General features: G+C 43.2%; 1 protein-coding gene across 3 annotated transcripts in view; it reads right to left on the bottom strand.

Annotated features, from left to right (window-relative positions):
- Positions 1-16,941, bottom strand: part of LOC112229590 (DNA-directed RNA polymerase, mitochondrial) — a 35,702-nt gene extending 18,761 nt beyond the window's left edge. Inside the window, exons 1-8 of one of the 3 annotated variants that reach the window (XM_042303064.1) lie at positions 16,687-16,941; positions 13,826-13,915; positions 11,629-11,727; positions 10,651-11,519; positions 10,410-10,543; positions 6,883-7,069; positions 1,178-1,327; positions 141-308 (exon numbers count right to left, since the gene is read on the bottom strand). In XM_042303064.1, the coding sequence (XP_042158998.1) occupies positions 141-308; positions 1,178-1,327; positions 6,883-7,069; positions 10,410-10,543; positions 10,651-11,519; positions 11,629-11,727; positions 13,826-13,915; positions 16,687-16,828 (1,839 nt within the window). In that variant the 5' untranslated portion in view covers positions 16,829-16,941. The remainder of the gene's footprint in view (positions 1-140; positions 309-1,177; positions 1,328-6,882; positions 7,070-10,409; positions 10,544-10,650; positions 11,520-11,628; positions 11,728-13,825; positions 13,916-16,686) is intronic. The other 2 variants (XM_024395557.2, XM_042303082.1) reach the window with 2 other exon arrangements.
- Positions 16,942-18,413: the final 1,472 nt, after the last annotated feature.

Raw genomic sequence — 18,413 nt, forward strand, 5'->3', positions numbered from 1 at the left:
CACTTATTGAAGTGGATTTAACAAGTGACATCAATAAGGGGTCATAGACTGATCATGTTTTGTACACTCAGTCTATATGACCCAAGGTCAGAGATAGTTGAGAAGATTAAGTGGGTTATATAATAATAAAAGCTTTATACCTGGATCATGATGTCTACATAGTCCTTTTGGTCCATCAGACAGAGGTAGGGGTAGAGGCTGAGTCTGACGGCCTTCGGGGTGATGCTGGCCAGGATCATATTGCTCTCCCTCAGGGCCCCAACCAGGGCTTTGTGCCACACCATCCGCTGCTCTGCCAGCAGAGCCCTCTGAAACATTCACATGCACCACCATCAGCACGGTAATATGACAGCATGATACTGTGTGGTGTGGTGGACGAAAACATGAAGTATGTTCCATAAGCAAGTTCTGCCTTAGACCCACTTTGGATATGAGTTCAAAGTTGACGTCAAGTTAAACAACAAACACCTTATAACTTTCATTTGGACTCGACTAGCTAGCCAATAACCATCTGTGGTGTTCAGCATGTGTTCCGATTCAGATATTGTGATGGAACAGAACAGGTCTCCAGCCAGGTTGTGAAACTGGGTCAACCCTTCATCTAGGGGACTGTCATATTGCCTGTCCATGCCAGGAGGAGAGAGCCCAGCTGACACAGAGCAGATAGGCTGACCTGGCCTCTAGATGACTTCGCCCCCTCAGGAGAGCCCCATCAAAATACATTATCATTCCGCTGTAAATGTTGCAGAACCACCAGGGACCATCGTCCTCCTGCTCCCAGTCTGAAACACTGTCTGTAGATGCATGGAGAGTTTAAACTGTAAATGCCTGGCCCCAGATCACTGAGATAACAGGAGAGACCTCAAAGCATTACATTTAAAGTTTTGACTGATGTCCGGAAACAAACTTGACACTGACTGAACATTAAAAAATAAAATAAAAATCAACATAATGAAAATATGATTTTGTCATTGGCAATGGATTAAATGAAATTCCACCCCTTCAATGTAAAGTGATTTGAGATCCCATACAACTCCAATAATTACTAATTTCAGGGCCATTAAAAACAAAATAAAGTATAGTATATTTCAATGTGTCACTATCCCATACAACTATAGTAGTATATTTCAGTGTTTGGCCAGACTATACGTCTAGGTGGGTGGGGCAGTTGGTTTACCATCTTGGCCATGTGTGGGGTAACGGGCTTCATGGCCTCCACAGAGTGAATGGTGATGGTGCTGGCCTGTTCCATGCTCAGCTGACGGCTGAACCTCTCCCGCAACTCCTCCAGGCTGAAGGCCAACTTGGGGTACTTAGCATCTGCCCTCTGAAACACACACAGGTCAGATGGTTCAGAGAGGCCATACACAGACAGGGTTTTACAGGGAGAGATTATTACATCACAGGAGAGAGACAAGGGAGCATACATTAGACCTAATGTCTATTATCAGAATCAATATTAGATACATTTAGATTACTCACATAGCTATTTTGGAATGCGTGTGTGCACATTCGAGCGTGTTTGTCCAGTCCTAGCCAAAAAGAGGGTGCGTGTGTGTATTCTGAATAATATGAGTGTGTGGTGATGGGGAGGGTTCGGTCAGGTCAGGGTGAGTCACTGAGTGCGTGTTGACAGTGCAGTCAGCTGCCAACACACAGAGCATTACGCAGCCTTAATTACTAGACCAGGGATTATCAAGGGGCCGGAACACAATCACAAATCATTTGTAGACTGCAAATTGACCGCAAAAAGCCCAAACATATATAATATGTTCTTTTCGTTTTCTTTTCTTACATTTGTATACGATCGCATACACTCAATGGTCAATTTATTAGGTACACAACCCTGTTCACAAAAATGGTTCGCTCCTATAGACCGTGAGTCAAGTTCCCATGGCTTGCTATAAAAAGGAGGCAGACAGGCAACCGGTAACAGTTTGATTGAACGTTAGAATGGGAAAAACAAGTGACCTAAGTGACTGAGCGTGGTCTGATCGTCCTGGGCTTTTCACACACGCAGTGTCTGGGGTTCACGGACAATTGTGAAACCAAAAATAATAATAAAACATCCAGTCAGCGGCAGTCCTGTAGGCGAAAACAGCTTGTTGATGAGAGAGGTCGAAGGAGGATGGCAAGAATTGTACAAGCTAGCAGGTGGGCCACAAACAGGCAAATAACGACGCAGTACAACATTGGTGTGCAGAACGGCATCTCAGAACACACAACTCGTCGATCCTTGTCACGGATGGGCTATTGCAACAGACGACCACACCGGGTTCCACTCCTATCAGCTAAGTCGGTAAGTCAGTGCTGTGACTCAGTTGGTAGAACATGGCACTTGCAACGCCAGGGTTGTGAGTTCAATTCCCATGGGGGACCAGTACGAACAAATATCTGAAAATGTATGCACTCAATGTATGTAAGTCACTCTGGATAAAAAGAGTCTGCTAAATGACAAAAATTTGTTTTTTTACCTAAAAGAAGCGGTTCCAGTGAGCACGTGATCAACACTGGACAATTGAGGAGTGGAAAAACATTGCCTTGTCCGACAAATCTCAATTCCTGTTGCATCATGCTGATGGCAGAGCCAGGATTTGGTGTAAGCAATAAGCAGAGTGCATGGACCCATCCTGCCTGATGTCAACGGTACAGGATGGTGAGGGGAATGTTGTCCTGGCACATGTTAGGTCCCTTGATAACAATTGTGGAACACGTCCATGCCCCGAATAATTCAGGTTGTTCTGGAGGCAAAGGGCGGGTCCGACCCAGTGTACCTAATAAACTGGCCACTGAGTGTATAACTCTCTTATGCGTGGGAATACTTTCGAACAGATTTCCAAAATTAAAAATCACTTGGAGCTGATGTGCTGGTGTATTTACACCCCCCAACAGTTGCTCAGAAAACTTGGGGTGCCAAATAAAAAAAATCACCCGCAGGCCAAATTTGGCCAGTTGGGGAACCCTGCACTAAACGCTTAGTCTGCTGCCAACACACAGAACGTTACCCAGGCTTAATCACTAGACATTCAGCGCCACAAGACTATAAAGTAAACAGATGGCTCATTGTGCTCGACGTAATAAGGTGTAGTCACATCTGTGTGCTCCAATTACTGTGGACTGGTACCTTGACTGCTTGGCATTTAATTTCCGAGATCAACTAAAAATCAAATTATATAATTTACAAAGGAGTAGGAATATTCATATGTTTACATCTATCATTGGATGGTAACACATTTAAGGTCAGTGTAGTTGTGTCTGTCGATCTCTGTGTGTGTGTGTCTCTGTGTGTTTGGTGCTTCGAGTGAAGGCACTAAATGGACTAAGGCAGGCCCACGCCACCATTCCCCCTGTGCCTGCAGTCACCTGACAGAGAGAAATAATGAGGACACGAGGGCCCAAACTAACACAAACCAAACCCGGAGCCGCAATTAACAGCCAGTAGCTATGCAAATTAACATCCATCCCATCACCCTCCCGCGGCCAATTAAAAAATAAATATGCTTATACTGCATCATTACATGCTGCTGCTTTAAGCTTAACCCTCACCAAAGGTCTGGCTGGCACCCAATTAAAAAGCTCCTAGAAAGTGGCGGCACATATATCTCATTATATAAACACACAGCTGGCTAAGTGGTCCAGTGAGAAGGGTAGTGAGTAGGCCTACATACTGAAAGGGCCTGTGTACTTTTACATGTTGTGATTTATTATTGAAAGAGGGCGTCCGTGACCTGTGCAAGGACATCTGGGTATTATCAGGTAACACCTCATTGAAGGGTTGATGTACGGTGTCTCTTTATTAACCCGGGAGACACAGGAAGAGACACTAAATATGTCCGCAAAGGAGAGGCCGCTTGAACGGCAGCGAAGGTTACGCGGGAGATAAGTCACTTCGTCACTGGCTCGAAGGCACTAAAGCATGGCACAATACTAGTCTTATTTAAAGAGCAAGCTTTGCTGCTGAGGAACTACAGTATATACACTGATGTATTTGGACGCATACATTTTAGTCATATAGCGGACACTCTTATGTTATAACATTCTGTTTCAGTGCATCTGTGGCAGTTCATGCCACAGATGAGAGAGGACTGAATAATAAGATGAGAGAGGACTGAATAATAAGTATGTTCATGTGTATTGTTGTTTGCGTGTGTCAGGCGCTTGTTTCTGCCCAGGGGCAGAGATTGTCCAGAGACGGAGCAGAGCCAGCATGGACCGGAATGGGACAACTACCAAGCCTCCCTCCCTTTCCTTCTCGCTCTCTCTTCCAGCTAGGACCCCTGGCAAAGGCAGAATTGTCAGCTAAACCATAGATCAAGTGCAGTAGGGCACCAAGATTAACGAGTTAGCTCATAATGATAGAAATGAAATATCCCCCTCACAGGAGAACACAGCATCTCCAAACACTAGATCAAATTGAAAACTTGGCACGGAGTTAAAAAACAACTCTCCCTCTCTCCCCCCTCCCCATGGTGCAAGCACAGCTAAAAATACATCCTGTATGGCAAAAAATGCTGTAAGTGAATCATGTTAGAAAGCATAGCAGCACCACTTAACCCTAACAGAAATCCCACTATGCCCTTTGGCGAACCATCAAACAGGCAAAGCGTCAATACAGGATTAAGATTGAATCCTACACCTGTTCTGACTCATCGGATATGGCAGGGCTTGAAAACTATTACGGACTACAAAGGGAAACCCAGCAGCGAGCTGCCCAGTGACACAAGCCTACAAGATGAGCTAAATGCCTTTTAATGCCTGCTTTGAGGCAAGCAACACTGAAGCACGCATGAGAGCACCAGCTGTTCAGGACAACGGTGTGATACCACTCTCAGTAGCCAATGTGAGCAAGACCTTAAAACAGATCAACATTCACAAAGCTGCAGGGCCAGATGGATTACCAGGACGTGTACTCAAAGCATGCAATGACCCACTGGCAAGTATCTTCACTGACATTTTCAACCTCTCCCTGACCGAGTCTGTAATACCTACATGTTTCAAGCAGACCACCATAGTCCCTGTGCACAAGGAAGCGAAGGTAACCTGCCTAAATGATTACCAGCCCATAGTTATCACATCAGTAACCATGAAGTGCTTTGAAAGGCTGGTCATGGCTCACAACAGCATCATCCCGGATACCCTAGACCCACTCCAATTCACATACCGCCCCAACAGATCCACAGATGACTCTCAATCGCACTCCACACTGCCCTTTCCTACCTGGACAAAAGGAATGCCTATGTGACAATGCTGTTCACTGACTAGTGCCCACAAAGCTCAACACTAAGCTACGGACTCTGGGACTAAACACCTCCCTCTGCAACTGGATCCTGATGGGCCGCCCCCCAGGTGGTAAGGGTAGGCAACAACATCCAGGACCTATATAGTAGGCGGTGTCAGAGGAAAGCCCCAAAAAATTGTTAAAGACTCTAGTCACCCAAGTCATAGACTGTTCTCTCTGCTACCGCACACAAAGCGGTATCGCCGCGCCAAGTCTAGGACCAAAAGGCTCCTTAAGAGCTTCTACCCACTAGCCATAAGACTGCTGAACAATTAATCAAATGGTCACCCCCCATTTGTTTTTAACACTTCTGCTACTCACCGTTTATTATCTATGCAAAGTTACTTTACCCCTACCTACACGTACAAATTACCTCAACTAACCTGTAACCCAGAACATTGACCCCCTGTATATAGCCTTGTTATTGCTATTTTATTGTGCTACTTTTTTATTTTTTTATACTTTATTTTATTTGGTAAATATTTTAACACTTTCTCAAACTGAATTGTTGGTTAAGGGCTTGTAAGTAAGCATTTCACAGTAAGGTCTACACATGTTGTATTCGGCGCATGTGACAAATAAAGTTTGATTTGGTTTTAATTGCTCCTGTAAGTCGCTCTGTAAATGTATTTTATTTATTTAACCCTTATTATTAGGTAAGTTGACTGGGAACACATTCTCATTTACAGCAACAACCTGGGGAATAGTTACAGGGGCGAGGATGAATAAGCCAATTGGAAGCTGGGGATGATTAGGTGGCCATGATGGTACGAGGACCAGATTGGGATTTTAGCCAGGACACCAGGGTTAACACCTCTACTCTTACGATAAGTGCCATGGGATCTTTAGTGACCACAGAGATTCAGGACACCCGTTTAACGTCCCATCCGAAAGACGTTACCTTACGCAGGGTCATGTCCCCAGTCCCTGTCATGGGGCATTGGGAAATTATTTTTTTAGACCAGAGGAAGAGTGAGATGCAGGGTGGTATGCTGCTGGATACTGCACCATGATTACATAGAGATTGTTATAGGACAAACACATGACACAGTCCAACCACTGCTTTCAGAGAGCCCTCCAGGCCTGGGGCGAATTTATTACACTGATTGTTGCGAAACCTTTTACTCCAAAAGGAAACGTTTTGCAACAAAAAACAAGTTTATATTGCTCAAATTCAGGTAGGTCCCTCCATGTTTCGTTCAATTTGCTCAGTTTGGTTCATAAACAATAAACGTTTTCTGTTGCAAGACGTATACACCCCTAGAAAAAGCACGTTATGTGTCAGACAGCATGGCTGCATGACAGCGAGAGGGACAGAGAGACACATTTCTGTCTCCAACAATGGAAAGAGTGTTCTATTCTATTTCATTCTAGTTCAGTCACTATAGATTCAATAATTATTATATTTTACTCTATTCATAGTAAATAATTTATTAGATGTATATATCACTATTCATAATAGATCTCTCAAAACGCTTCATAAGCAAAAAAACTAACAAAAAGGACAGGTCAGGTCAAGCAATAAAAGCCAAGTCTCTGAATTGTGCATCCTCTGCAGATGGGTTGACGTGTCTACTCTACTCATATGTTGACATGTGTCCTACCTCTGTGTAGAAGTCTTTGACCAGAGGTGAGGAACAAGTGTGCAGGACAGTGTTGATGCTGGGTTGAAAGTCTGGTTCCACAGTGTGGATGGCCCTCAGCACCATGTCCCTCTCATCCTGCCTGAACACACAGAGTCTAAACAGCTCTTCCACACACAGGCCATCCTCTTTCATCTGACGCAGGACCCTGAGGACAGACAGGAAACACAATGTCAGAAACAAGGTAGCAAACCTCAGTCAGTACTCCCTACAAAGTTGCATTTTGGATATTTCTTTCAAATAGCCATTACTTACAGATGAGTGCATTGGGGACGGATAAAGGCAATGGATGGATTACAAGTGTTGATAATCTTCTGGTAATATTATCTTAATTGCTTGAAGTAAAAAGTTAGGCATGTACTTTCATCAGCATAAAAAAACATAGAACTTTTTGACCTTGGTCTTCAGAAGGTGAACGAGGCCTAATGCCGGATCTAGTTTACTGTGGCCCCATGGTGACTTAATTATATTTAAAGCACCTTGGCTCCGATATCATTATGCATGGCTTTATTATGCTGATTGACAATGCCAGCATAACAAACATCATTTTTGGAAACATCAGGCAGTCCACAGACCGGTCACAGAGCACGTTGTGTCATTTTAATTCAAATGATGGTCATCCTGAGACTCCACACCTGCCATGACTGGACTGTTGAATTCAGGAGATAGCGATGTGCACACAGACAGTGGAGTACAGAATGGAGTGTATGGAGTAACAACTGAAGCTGAAGAGGGATTGAGGAAACTAAGGCCTGGCTAATTCAAAGCGGCCCGTTGGATAACCGATGGAGCCTTTGGGAATTAAGCAAGAGACAAAGCTGAAGTGTACTACTAAGCTAAGTTAACCTGAATGTCTGAGAAGAGGCATGTTGTGTGTCAGACAGCGTGGCATGCTGGAAATAGGGTTCTGTTCTATTTCATTCTATTCCAGTCTAGTTACTATAGATTCAATAATTCATCTATTTTACTCTACTCATGGGATTAAACAATTTGTTTGAAGCTTTATTTAACTAGGCAAGTCAGTTAAAAACAAATTCTTATTTACAATGACGGCCTACCCGGGCCAATCCCGGACGATGCTGGGCCAATTGTGCACCGCCCTATGGGACTCCCAATCACGGCCGGTTGTGATGCAGCCTGGATTCAAACCAGGTACTGCAGTGACACCTCTAGCACTGCGATGCAGTGTCTTTGACCATGATGCTACTATATGTGACTGTTTCAGAGCACTGTATGAATGCCGTCTGTCAGTAGGAAGGAAAATTTATGCTGTGGCATGTGATGTGTAACACCTCGATGTAACCCAGAGACAGAGGGCCCTGGTGGGCTAATGTGTTACCACTGCCCTCTAGTGGAGTAAAACAGAATACTGCGACACTAACAAAGCAAAAGGGATGAGGTATTGGAGGGGGGAAGATTTGTCATCAATGAGAGAGTATTCCTTTGCCCTCCAGAGCTTTCTGTAAGACAGTAATTAAATAGCATTCACAGAACCAAACGGAATCCTCAATTTTTGTGTCACCCTGATTTCTTTGCATGTTTTGGTATCGTTAAAATACTTCTGGTCGGGAGCGACAGATTGGATTGGCCATTAAAGACTCCCTGTACTGTTTAAAATGTCATTTTCTCAGTGTCTCTTGAACAAATAGGGGTTTAGGCCTTGTGCTCTCAGTGTGGTCTGGAGGAATAAAGAGACAGGGGCGGGGATTACACTGCTATCAGCTCACACAGCGCAGATCAGGACAGGGAGCTGACAAGGGTACACGAAGAAGCGAGACCGAGAGAAAGCTGAATTGTGTAAGCTGAAGATAAACTTTAGTTCTGTAGGAATGAGATGTGCTTTAAAAGGATGCTAGCCGCCAGGCACAGTGCCACTGTGGACAATGGAAACCACATCAGGCCAGGAGATACAGTACAACGAGAAAGAGGGGGCACTGGAGACAGAAAGAGGGGGAACTGGAGACAGAAAGAGGGGGAACTGGAGACGAACAGGGGAAGGGGAGGAAGAACAGTGTGCGAGAAAGATGTCATGGCTGGGCTGAAGAGTGAGCAAGAGAGCACCACCGCAGAACAACAATGTCATTGGTATCATCATACAGTGATCGATGGACCAACCAGCTGGCCCTATCCACCCCTACTGCTCTGCAACCTACTCTGTCATTGGGCCACACTGCATAGGGTGACATCCTCAGGGGGGACAGCAGAGTAGGGCAGGATAGCCAGAGACAAGAGGGTCAGCGTCATGATAGTCTGAAAGAGCCCTCGAAAGGAAATCACTTTCACCACAACCGCCGACTGACCAAGACTGACTCAGGATTCTCTGCCATGACTCTGTATTCAAACAAACTGCAGTTCTACACAAGGCTAGAAAACAAATCTGATAGAGTCTGTGTCATGAATACCATTACCAGACAGTTTTTGCAGATTTTTAAAATTATTTTTATCTCCTTTTGAATGAATTAGGCTAACATTCTAGTCAGCATATTGACATTGACAAATTGAGTTCCACCAAGCCTCCAAACAGACTGTTATTTCCTTGTCCAATAAGCATAATCAAATTACTGACAGCAGGTTGTTAACAAACACATACAGTATCAATCACAATCCATGTGGCCTGACTGAAATCCATTTGGCCCGGTCTCTGTATAGTCAGCCAGCAAATTGTCCTGGCCTACAACAGATAGGTACATTCATTAAGATATAGCGAGGTCTCTCTCCCTCTCCCAGGACTAGGTCTATATTAACATTTATTTTGACAGGGAGTCATGCTGAGGCCATGGTCTCTTTCACAGATGAGCCCTGTAAACACATCAATACACATATCAGTATACACAATGTGTGCCGCCATGCTAAATGTCATGCAATAAATCTGTCTGGGGGAAGCATGCAGTACCCGACACCACCACTGACCTAAACGCAATATCACTCATCAATGGAGACTTCTCATTCAGGATGCCTGCCTAGTGCCTCCTCACTTCTAGGAAAGATACTTCACTTTCACCCATAACACCTCTCCACATACAGCTGGCCCACGTGCTCAGCCCTCAAAAAATGCCCCACACAACAATGTATTACAGGAAATATAAATGGCAGCATCCTCTAGACTAGAGGGTATTGAGTGGCCAGGTGCTAGACTGGGTAGAAATATCGATGATCTCATATTTAAACAGTGTTGAAATCCCAGTATCTCTAGACACGCTCATTAACACTGGATCACAGAGGAGGCTAGAATAAAGAGAAATATGAACCGCAAAGCTAATAGGAGAGTCTGGCATATAGTGGGAAACTCAGGCTACAAATGCACTGGCCATCTAGTAATAATCATCCAAGACCATAACGAATTCTCTTACACATTTAAAGCAGTCTAGGCATTGTTTTGTTTAAGGTCAGATATTATCATATTTACCTAATGTCAACAAGTTCCAGATGAACCTAGAGTTACAGTTATGAATTAAGTTCTGTAAATGGCTGTCTGTGGGTTAGCCTACCTGTTGATGACCTTTGGAGAACAGTTAGGGGTTCTGCCCATACACTCCAGTGCAGCACAGTAGGAGGTGAGGTTAGGCTTCAGACCTGCCTCTTCTACCAGAATGAACATACGTCCAATCTGGTTCAAAGAGCCCTGCAGTTGTCCACATGGAGAATAAGGAGGTAATGCAGAATTTAGAGACTTGTGTAGACAATGTATTAGAATTATAGAATTCTAATACAAGAGTGAGCAGCACTTACCTTCTTGGCCCAGACCCTCATCATGACATTGTAGAGTCCTATGTTGAGCAGGTTGCGTCGGCTGATCATGCGGTGGTGAGTGAGCAGGAGGCGCTGGGCTCGGTCAATGTCGCCACAGAACACACATGCCTCCAGGTAGCAATGCACACTAAGCTGGACGCCCTCGTACATCCTGGCCTCGCTGTTATCCTGCACGAGCTCCGGGCTGGCAGACATAGCCCACTGGTTAAGCTTCCACTCCAACTTCTCCACCTCAGCCAGCTCCTGGGCCTTGGCCTCCGTCTTCCTCTCCAGCTCAGCCAGCTCCTGGTCCCTGGCCTCAGAAAACTCAGGAGCCGGCTCCTTTGAGGCTTTCCCCTTTCCTTTGGCTTTTCTAATAGGTACAGTTGCAGCAGCAACCGGAGCACCTGCCATAGTGTCGGCTTGGATAGCAGTTGGCTCTTGGTTTTTCAGAGTCTTGCTCTTTTTAGAGGTCGAAGCAGTCTTTTTTCCAGCTTTTGTCAATATGTTTTTTTGTGCGGTACCTGGTAGTATCAGTTTTCCTTTTCTGCTTTTCACAGGTTTATCTTCTATGCCTAGCTTCAGGTTCAGTTTCTTTGTTTTAGTCGTCTTCTCCTGAATCAGTTTCTCCATCCAGCGGGATTTGTAGACTGAAGCATCTTTGCCCCCTCCCTTACCAGTCTGTCCCCCTCCCTTACTAATAGTCTGTCCCACCTTGGGCAACTCAGTCCTCCCCCCAGAAACATTTTTGTGACTCTTCCCTGAAGAAGCCCCTCTCCCCGACTTGGAAGCATTGACAAATTGTACCTTTGCATGTTGGACATCTAAAACAATGTCAGATTGGAGTTGCTGGATTCTGGCCTCAAGCACTGGAAAAAAGAACAGGAGAGAAAATACTAGCATTGTGATATAATAGAAAACAAACATGTAAAAGCATTTGAGGGATCACATGCATGATAAAAGGAATTTATTACATACCATCTAACAGCTGAGATTGTTCCCATACTCGTTTTTTCCCATCCTCTTTCTTTGGGATCAGAGCTGAGAAATGTCTTCGTTGTGATGTCCATGGTGGATCTGTAAGAAGATTGTTGTGAGAATTACTATATACAGTGCCTTGCAAAAGTATTCATCCCTCTTGGAGTTTTTCCTATTATGTTGCATTACAACCTGTAATTTAAATGGTTTTTAAAGGGATTTCATGTAATGGACACACAATAAAATAGTCCAAATCGGTGAAGTGAAACAAATAACTTGAATAAAAAAATTATCAAAAATCAAAAATGGAAAAGTGGGGTGTGCATATGTAAAAATCTAATCAAATTATATTTGTCACATACACATGGTTAGCAGATGTCAATGCGGGTGTAGCGAAATGCTTGTGCTTTTAGTTCCGACAATGCAGTAATAACCAACGAGTAATCTAACCTAACAATTCCACAACAACTACCTTATACACACAAGTGTAAAGGGATGAAGAATATGTACATAAAAATATAGGAATGTGTGATGGTACAGAACGGCATAGGCAAGATGCAGTAGATGGTATAGAGTACAGTATATACATGAGATGAGTAATGTAGGGTATGTAAACATTATATTAAGTGGCATTGTTTAGTGACTCGTGATACATTTTTCCATACATTTTTCCATTATTAAAGTGGCTGGAGTTGAGTCAGTATGTTGGCAGCAGCCACTCAATGTTAGTAGTGGCTGTTTAACAGTCTGATGGCCTTGAGATAGAAGCTGTTTTCAGTCTCTCTGTCCCTGCTTTGATGCACCTGTACTGAGCTCGCCTTCTGGATGATAGCAGGGTGAACGGGTCTAGAGTGTCAGGTAGGGTGGAGGTGATATGGTCCTTGACTAGTCTCTCAAAGCACTTGATGATGACGGAAGTGAGTGCTACGGGGCAGTAGTCATTTAGCTCAGTTACCTGAGCTTTCTTGGGAACAAGAACAATGGTGGCCCTCTTGAAGCAAGTGGGAACAGCAGACTAGGATAAGGATTGATTGAATATGTCCGTAAACACACCAGCCAGCTGGTCTGAGCATGCTCTGAGGACGCGGCTGGGGATGCCGTCTGGGCCTGCAGCCCTGCAAGGGTTAACACGTTTAAATGTTTTACTCACGTCGGCTACAGTGAAGGAGAGTCCAGAGGTTTTGGTAGCGGGCTGTGTCAGTGGCACTGTATTGTCCTCAAAGCGAGTTTAGTCTGTTTAGTCTGTCTTGGAGCAAGACATCCTGGTCCGCGACGGGGCTGGTTTTCTTTTTGTAATCCGTGATTGAATGTAGACCCTGCCACATACCTCTTGTGTCTGAGCCGTTGAATTGCGACTCTACTTTGTCTCTATAGTGACGCTTAGCTTGTTTGATTGCCTTGCGGAGGGAATAGCTACACTGTTTGTATTCGGTGATGTTTCCGGTCACCTTGACCTGGTTAAAATCAGTGGTTTGCGCTTTCAGTTTTGCATGAATGCTGCCATCAATCCATGGTTTCTGGTTTGGGAATGTTTTAATAGTTGCTGTGGGTAAGACATCGCTGATGCACTTGCTAATAAACTCGCTCACCGAATCAGCATATTCATCAATGTTGTTGTTCGCCGCAATGCGGAACATATCCCAATCCACGTGATCGAAGCAATCTTGAAGCGTGGCATCAGATTGGTCAGACCACAGTTGAACAGACTTGAGCGCGGGAGCTTCCTGTTTTAGTCTCTGTCTATAGGCAGGGAGCAACAAAATGGAGTCGTGGTCAGCTTTTCCAAAAGGAGGGCGGGGGAGGGCCTTATATGCATCACAGAAGTTAGAATAACAATGATCCAGGGATTTACCAGCCCTGGTAGCACAATCGATATGCTGATAGAATTTAGGGAGTCTTGTTTTCAGATTAGCCTTGTTAAAATCCCCAGCTACAATGAATGCAGCCTCAGGATATGTGGTTTCCAGTTTACATAGAGTCAAATAAAGTTTGTTCAGGGCCGTCGATATGTCTGCTTGGGGGGGATATATGCGGCTGTGATTATAATCTAAGAATTCTCTTGGTAGATAACGTGGTCGACATTTGATTTTGAGGAATTCTAAGTCAGGTGAACAGAGGGACTTGAGTTCCTGTATGTTGTTATGATCACACCACGTCTCGTTAATCATAAGGCATACCCCCCGACCCCTCTTCTTACCAGAAATATGCTTGTTTCTGTCGGCGCGATGCATGAAGAAACCAGCTGGCTGTACCGACTCCGACAGCGTGTCTCGAGTGAGCCATGTTTCTGTGAAGCAAAGAACATTAGTCTCTTATGTCTCTCTGGAATGCTACCCTTGCTCAGATTTCAACAACCTTGTTGTCAAGAGACTGGACATTGGTGAGTAGTATGCTCCGGAGCCTGACCAGAAGGCCGCTTCGTCTGCCCCTTTTACGGCAATGTTGTTTTGGTTCGCTGGCTGGGATCTGATCCATTGTCCTGGGTGGTGGGCAAAACAGAGGATCCGCTTCGGGATATTCGTATTCCTGGTCGTAATGATGGTGAGTTGACGTTGCTCTTATATCCAGTAGTTCCTCCCAACTGTATGTAATAAATATTACCTGGGGTACCAATGTAAGAAATAACACGTAAAAAATAAAAAATAACACGTAAAAAAATAAAATAAAAAATAAAATACTGCATAGTTTCCTAGGAACGCGAAGCGGCCATCTCTGTTTACAAGCATTTCGCTACACTCGCATTAACATCTGCTAACCATGTGTATGTGACAAATAAAAAATAAAATTTGATTTGATTTGATTTGTCAGAAGTAGCACGTATTCACCCCCTTCGCTCTGAAGTCCCTAAATAAGATCTGGTGCAACCAATTACCTTTAGAAGTCACATAATTACATAAATAAAGTCCACCTGTGTGCAATCTAAGTGTCACATGATCTCAGTATACATACACCTGTTCTGAAAGGCCCCAGTCTGCAACACCACTAAGCAAGCGGGCACCATGAAGACCAAGGAGCTCTCCAAACAGGTCAGGGACAAAGTTGTTGAGAAGAAGAGAACCATTAAATCCATTATTTAAACAAATGGAAAGAATATGGCACCACGACAAACCTGCCAAGAGAGGGCCACCCACCAAAACTCACAGACCAGGCAAGGAGGGAATTAATCAGAGATGCAACAAAGAGACCAAAGATAACCCTGAAGGTGCTGCAAAGCACCACAGCAGAGATTGGAGTATCTGTCCATAGGACTACTTTAAGCCGTACACTCCACAGAGCTGGGCTTTATGGAAGAGCGGCCAGAAAAAATCCATTGATTAAAGAAAAAAATAAGCAAACATGTTTGGTGTTCGCCAAAAGACATGTGGGAAACGCCCCAAACATATGGAAATAGGTACTCTGGTCAGATGAGGCTAAAATTGAGCTTTTTTGCCATCAAGGAAAACGCAATGTCTGGCGCAAACCCAAGATTACTCATCACCCCGAGAACACCATCACAACAGTGAAGCATGGTGGTGGCAGCATCATGCTGTGGGGGTGATTTCGAATTTGCAGGGACTGGGAAACTGGTCAGAATAGAAGGAATGATGGTGCTAAATACAGGGAAATTCTAGAGGGAAACCTGTTTCACTCTTCCAGATGATTTGAGCCTGGGACGGAGGTTCACCTTCCAGCAGGACAATGACCATAAGCATACTGCTAAAGCAACACTCGAGTGGTTTAAGGGGAAACATTTAAATGTCTTGGCCCAGTCAAAGCCCAGACCTCAATCCAATTGAGAATCTGTGGTATGACTTAAAGATGGCTGTACACCAGTGGAACCCATCCAACTTGAAGGAGCTGGAGTAGTTTTGCCTAAAAGAATAGGCAATAAAAACATATCACCCATATTGTGCCATTAATATTAAGATGTTTGGAGCACAGCCATAGAAATCCATGTAATGAGGCAGCTATGTTTTTGAATTGTAACTTAAATGAAATAAGTACCAAATTGCATACAATCCAAAAACATTTCACCCAACTTATTGTGGGAAGCTTGTTTTGACCCAAGTTAAACAATTTAAAGGCAATGCTACCAAATACTAATTGAGTGTATGTAAACTTCTGACCCACTGGCAATGTGATGAAAGAAATAAAAGCTGAATTAAATAAATCTACTATTATTCTGACATTTCACATTCTTAAAAAAAAAGTGGTGATCCTAACTGACCTAAGACAGGGAATTTTTACTAGGATTAAATGTTAGGAATTGTGAAAAACTGAGTTAAAATGTATTTGTCTAAGGTGTATGTAAACTTCCGACTTCAACTGTATATACCCTAGAGGTCAAAGTTCTGTTAACCTGAATTCACCCGAAAATGTGTCTGATGGATAGTTGTGAATAAAAACTGTCCAATGATTAAAGGGTATAAACTAGCAATATTTTGTTTTATACTGACATTTTCTCATAGGTTAAAATGCCTATTGGAAAAAAATAATGGGATGGCGGTACAAAAGTGATAACACACAGAAAGCTACCATTGCTGCACTGTTATCACACATGTTTAAACTCTAGGGACATGGATCTTTTTAAAAAATCACTGAGACATGACGGCCCAAATCTGGGGGATACGGCTCATGAACAAAATGTGCCATTTCAAAACATTCCAACTCATAGGTAAATGGTTGACTTGAGTCAATTAAATTTGCCATTTAGTATGGATTAGCAACGTCTTAAAAAAGGTATATATATTGGCATTTATCAGCCAACGACCTCTGATGTCTATGTAACGTTACCCATGATGATAGCTAGCTAACTGTTTCTAAATTCACTAACTACCGTTAGCTAGCTGCATGGCTATAAAAATCGCGACAGGATTTAGGGGGTGGCTGGTCACTTAATTTATCTAACATTTATCATGCATCATTACAAACAAGCTGTATACATTGAGGTATATCACAAGTGATATTCAGTGCGCTTTCCAGGTCTGACAACACTGTCTGAAATATGAATCCTGCATGCTTGAGCACCCGTCCCGTTGACTTAACAAGTTAGATAGCGCAAAGGACAACAACATTTACCTGATATTCGTCTTTCAACGTTATTCCGGAGTGTAAGAAAGTAGTGGCAATGGCCAGCATTTGACACACGACGAACACTTCTTTCCAACAATATTAGACCACTCAGACACTTCGGTAAGGCACACAGTCTCAATAGCGACATGTTCACATAACTGCAAAACACTTCACCACGCTAGGCTGCCATCTTGAAAAAGACCAAGCTAATCGAACACAAAGGAGCAGAGTATAGGCAAGGATAGACGACTACTAATAACTCGAAGAGTAGATTTAGAAACAGGACAATTATGTTTTATATGTATTGAAAGGATTGTAGAATATTATTTGTTAAACAAATATAAGTCAACATAAAATTTGTGAAATTTGTACTGGGTGTACGAAACATTAGGATCACATTCCTAATATTGCATTGAATATCCTTTGTCCCTCAGAACAGCCTCAACTCGTCGGGGCATTGATTCAACAAGGTGTCGAAACAGTTGTGTCAAGTTGACTAGATGTCGGTTGGGTGGTGGACCATTCTCAATACACAAGGGGAACTGCTGAGCTTGAAAACCCGGCAGCGTTGCAGTTCATGACATACCCAAACCAGTGCGTCTCGCATCTACTACCATACTCAGTTCAAAGTCATTTAAATATTTTGAATTGCCCAGTCACCCTCTGAATGCTACACAATCCATGTTTCAAGGCTTAAAAAACCTTCTTTAACCTGTCTCCTTCCCTTCATCTATATACTGATTGAAGTGGTTGACAGGTGACATCAATAATGGATAAGAGCGTTCACCTTGATTCACCTGGCCACTCTGCCATGGAAAGAACAGGTGTTTCTAATGTTTTTTATACTCAGAGTACATGAAAAGTTTGTTTAAAGTCTCAGTGAAGTGAAAAATCAAGTCAAATTGTGTTTGTCACATGCTCCAAATACAACAGGTGTAAACATTACCATGAAATGCTTTTTTACAAGCCCTTAACCAACAATACAGTTCAAGAAATAGAGTTAGGAAAATATTTACAAAATAAACTAAAGTAAAAAATCAAATAAAAGTAACACAATAAAGTAACAATAACGAGGCTATATACAGGTGGTACCGGTACCGAGTCAATATGCAGGAGTACAGGTTAGTCGAGGTCATTTGTACATGTAGGTAGGGGTAAAGTGACTATGCAATAGATAATAAACAGCGAGTAGCAGCGGTGTAAAACAGGGGGGGTCGATGTAAATAGTCCGGGTGGCCATTTGATTAGTTGTTATGGCTTGGGGGTAGAAGCTGTTAAAACTTCTATAGCATATTGGTTATTGTTCGGAATTTTGGATTACTGATGTGCCCAAAGTTAACTGCCTGTTACCCAGGCCCAGAAACTATGATATGCATATAATTGGTAGAATTGGATAGAAAACACTCTGAAGTTTCTAAAACTGTTAAAATTATGTCTGTGAGTATAACAGAACTGATATGCCGGGCAAAAACCCGAGGAAAATCCATCCTGAATTATTTTTTTTAGGTCACAGGCCATTTCAATAATAGCCTATGGGATATGCAAATAGATAGGACCCCGATTGCAGTTCCTATGGCTTCCACTAGATGTCAACCATCTTTAGAAAGGTTTTCAGGCTTGTTTTCTGAAAAATTAGCAAGTAGTAGTTTTTCCAAGGTGTCTCTCATTAGAAAAGTAGTGTTGTTGGCATGTGAATGAGGTGCGCGCTCCTCGTTATTTATCTTCCCTATTGA

This window comes from Oncorhynchus tshawytscha, linkage group LG01, assembly GCF_018296145.1.
Source record: "Oncorhynchus tshawytscha isolate Ot180627B linkage group LG01, Otsh_v2.0, whole genome shotgun sequence".
In the NCBI taxonomy this organism is placed as follows: domain Eukaryota; kingdom Metazoa; phylum Chordata; class Actinopteri; order Salmoniformes; family Salmonidae; genus Oncorhynchus; species Oncorhynchus tshawytscha.